This window comes from Otolemur garnettii, unplaced genomic scaffold (assembly GCF_000181295.1).
Source record: "Otolemur garnettii isolate 467f Iridium unplaced genomic scaffold, OtoGar3 scaffold00016, whole genome shotgun sequence".
Lineage (NCBI taxonomy): Eukaryota > Metazoa > Chordata > Mammalia > Primates > Galagidae > Otolemur > Otolemur garnettii.
In genome coordinates, this window is record NW_003852411.1 from 26,065,186 (window position 1) to 26,066,397 (window position 1,212).

The 1,212-nt window shown below is 40.5% G+C and overlaps 1 protein-coding gene and 1 non-coding gene across 2 annotated transcripts in view; one reads left to right on the plus strand and one right to left on the minus strand.

Annotated features, from left to right (window-relative positions):
• Nucleotides 1–1,212, plus strand: part of ALDH9A1 (aldehyde dehydrogenase 9 family member A1) — a 31,075-nt gene that overhangs the window by 20,545 nt on the left and 9,318 nt on the right. Inside the window, 1 exon segment of the mRNA XM_003804065.3 lies at nt 89–228. Within this exon segment, the coding sequence (XP_003804113.1) occupies nt 89–228 (140 nt within the window).
• LOC111723876 lies at nt 998–1,109 on the minus strand. The gene has a single exon (XR_002772322.1). It is a non-coding gene; the product is annotated as a U6 spliceosomal RNA (small nuclear RNA).

Sequence of the window (1,212 nt, forward strand, 5' to 3'; positions counted from 1 at the left end):
TCTGCTTTGTACTTCTGTATTTGCAGTGGGGGAGACTAAGGATGCATTTGCTCAGGATTCACTTCACATTGTGGGAATGTGAATCGAGGTGGTGTGTTTAATACAAAATATGTGGGTTTCTCTTCTTTCCTTTTTGGCAGGGTGCTAAAGTGTTGTGTGGTGGAGATATCTACGTACCTGATGATCCCAAGTTAAAGGATGGATATTACATGCAACCTTGTATATTAAGTATGTCCTCTTCTTGTTTGCTTTTTAGGGATGTAAGCTAAATAGTGACTAGATAGAAAGGAATATTTATGAAATATGCGTATGATGTAAAGCAAGGGTTGGCAAACTATGTGATCCTCACTTCCCAGGTTTTCCTCTGCAGCCTTTGATTTGCCTCTCCTCTAGGGCAACCATCTGTATTCGTTTACCTGGGACAACATCTATTGTTCTGGAAGCAGTGATCTGAAAATAATGAAAATGCATGTTCAGTAAAGAATTAAGTCATGCATTATTTATTTTTTTGAGACAGTCTAACTTTGTTGCCCTGGGTAGAGTGCTGTGGTATCATAGCTCACAGCAATCTCAAACTCTTGGGCTCAAGTGATCCTCTTGCCTCAGCTTCTCAAGTAGCTGGGACTGCAGGTGCCCAGCACTACACCTGGCTATTTTTTTTTTTTAAGAGACAAAGTCTCACTCTTAGCTGATCTTGAGCTCCTGAGGTCAGGCAATCCACCCATCTCAGCCTCCCAGAGTGCTGGGATTATAGGTGTTGAACCACCATGCCTGGCTTGAAAGATAACCACTTTTTATATCGATACATTTTGTTTTTATCATTCTTTTGCTTTTCTCTGTCACTTTACAATGCATGTTAATATGCCCTATACAAATAGTGTTAGTTTCTTTTTTATTTTGTCTCTCAAGACTGTTTCCTTGTGTGAAACAAAAGGTAAAATCCTTAGGTGAAAAGTTTATCTACGTTCAAAGTGTGCAAAAGGAGTAAACCTTGTGCAAGACTATGGAACGCTTCACAAATTTGCGAGTCCCTCCCCTTGGACAGGGGCTGCGTGCTAATCTTCTCTGTATCATTCCAGTTTTAGTATATGTGCTGCTGAAGACAGCACTAAAATATTGTTAGTTTTGTAGATTTAACAAATTCATCTGTTTGGGCGGTTCCTATGGCTCAGTGCATAGGGCACTGGCCCCATATACCAATGGTGGCAGGTT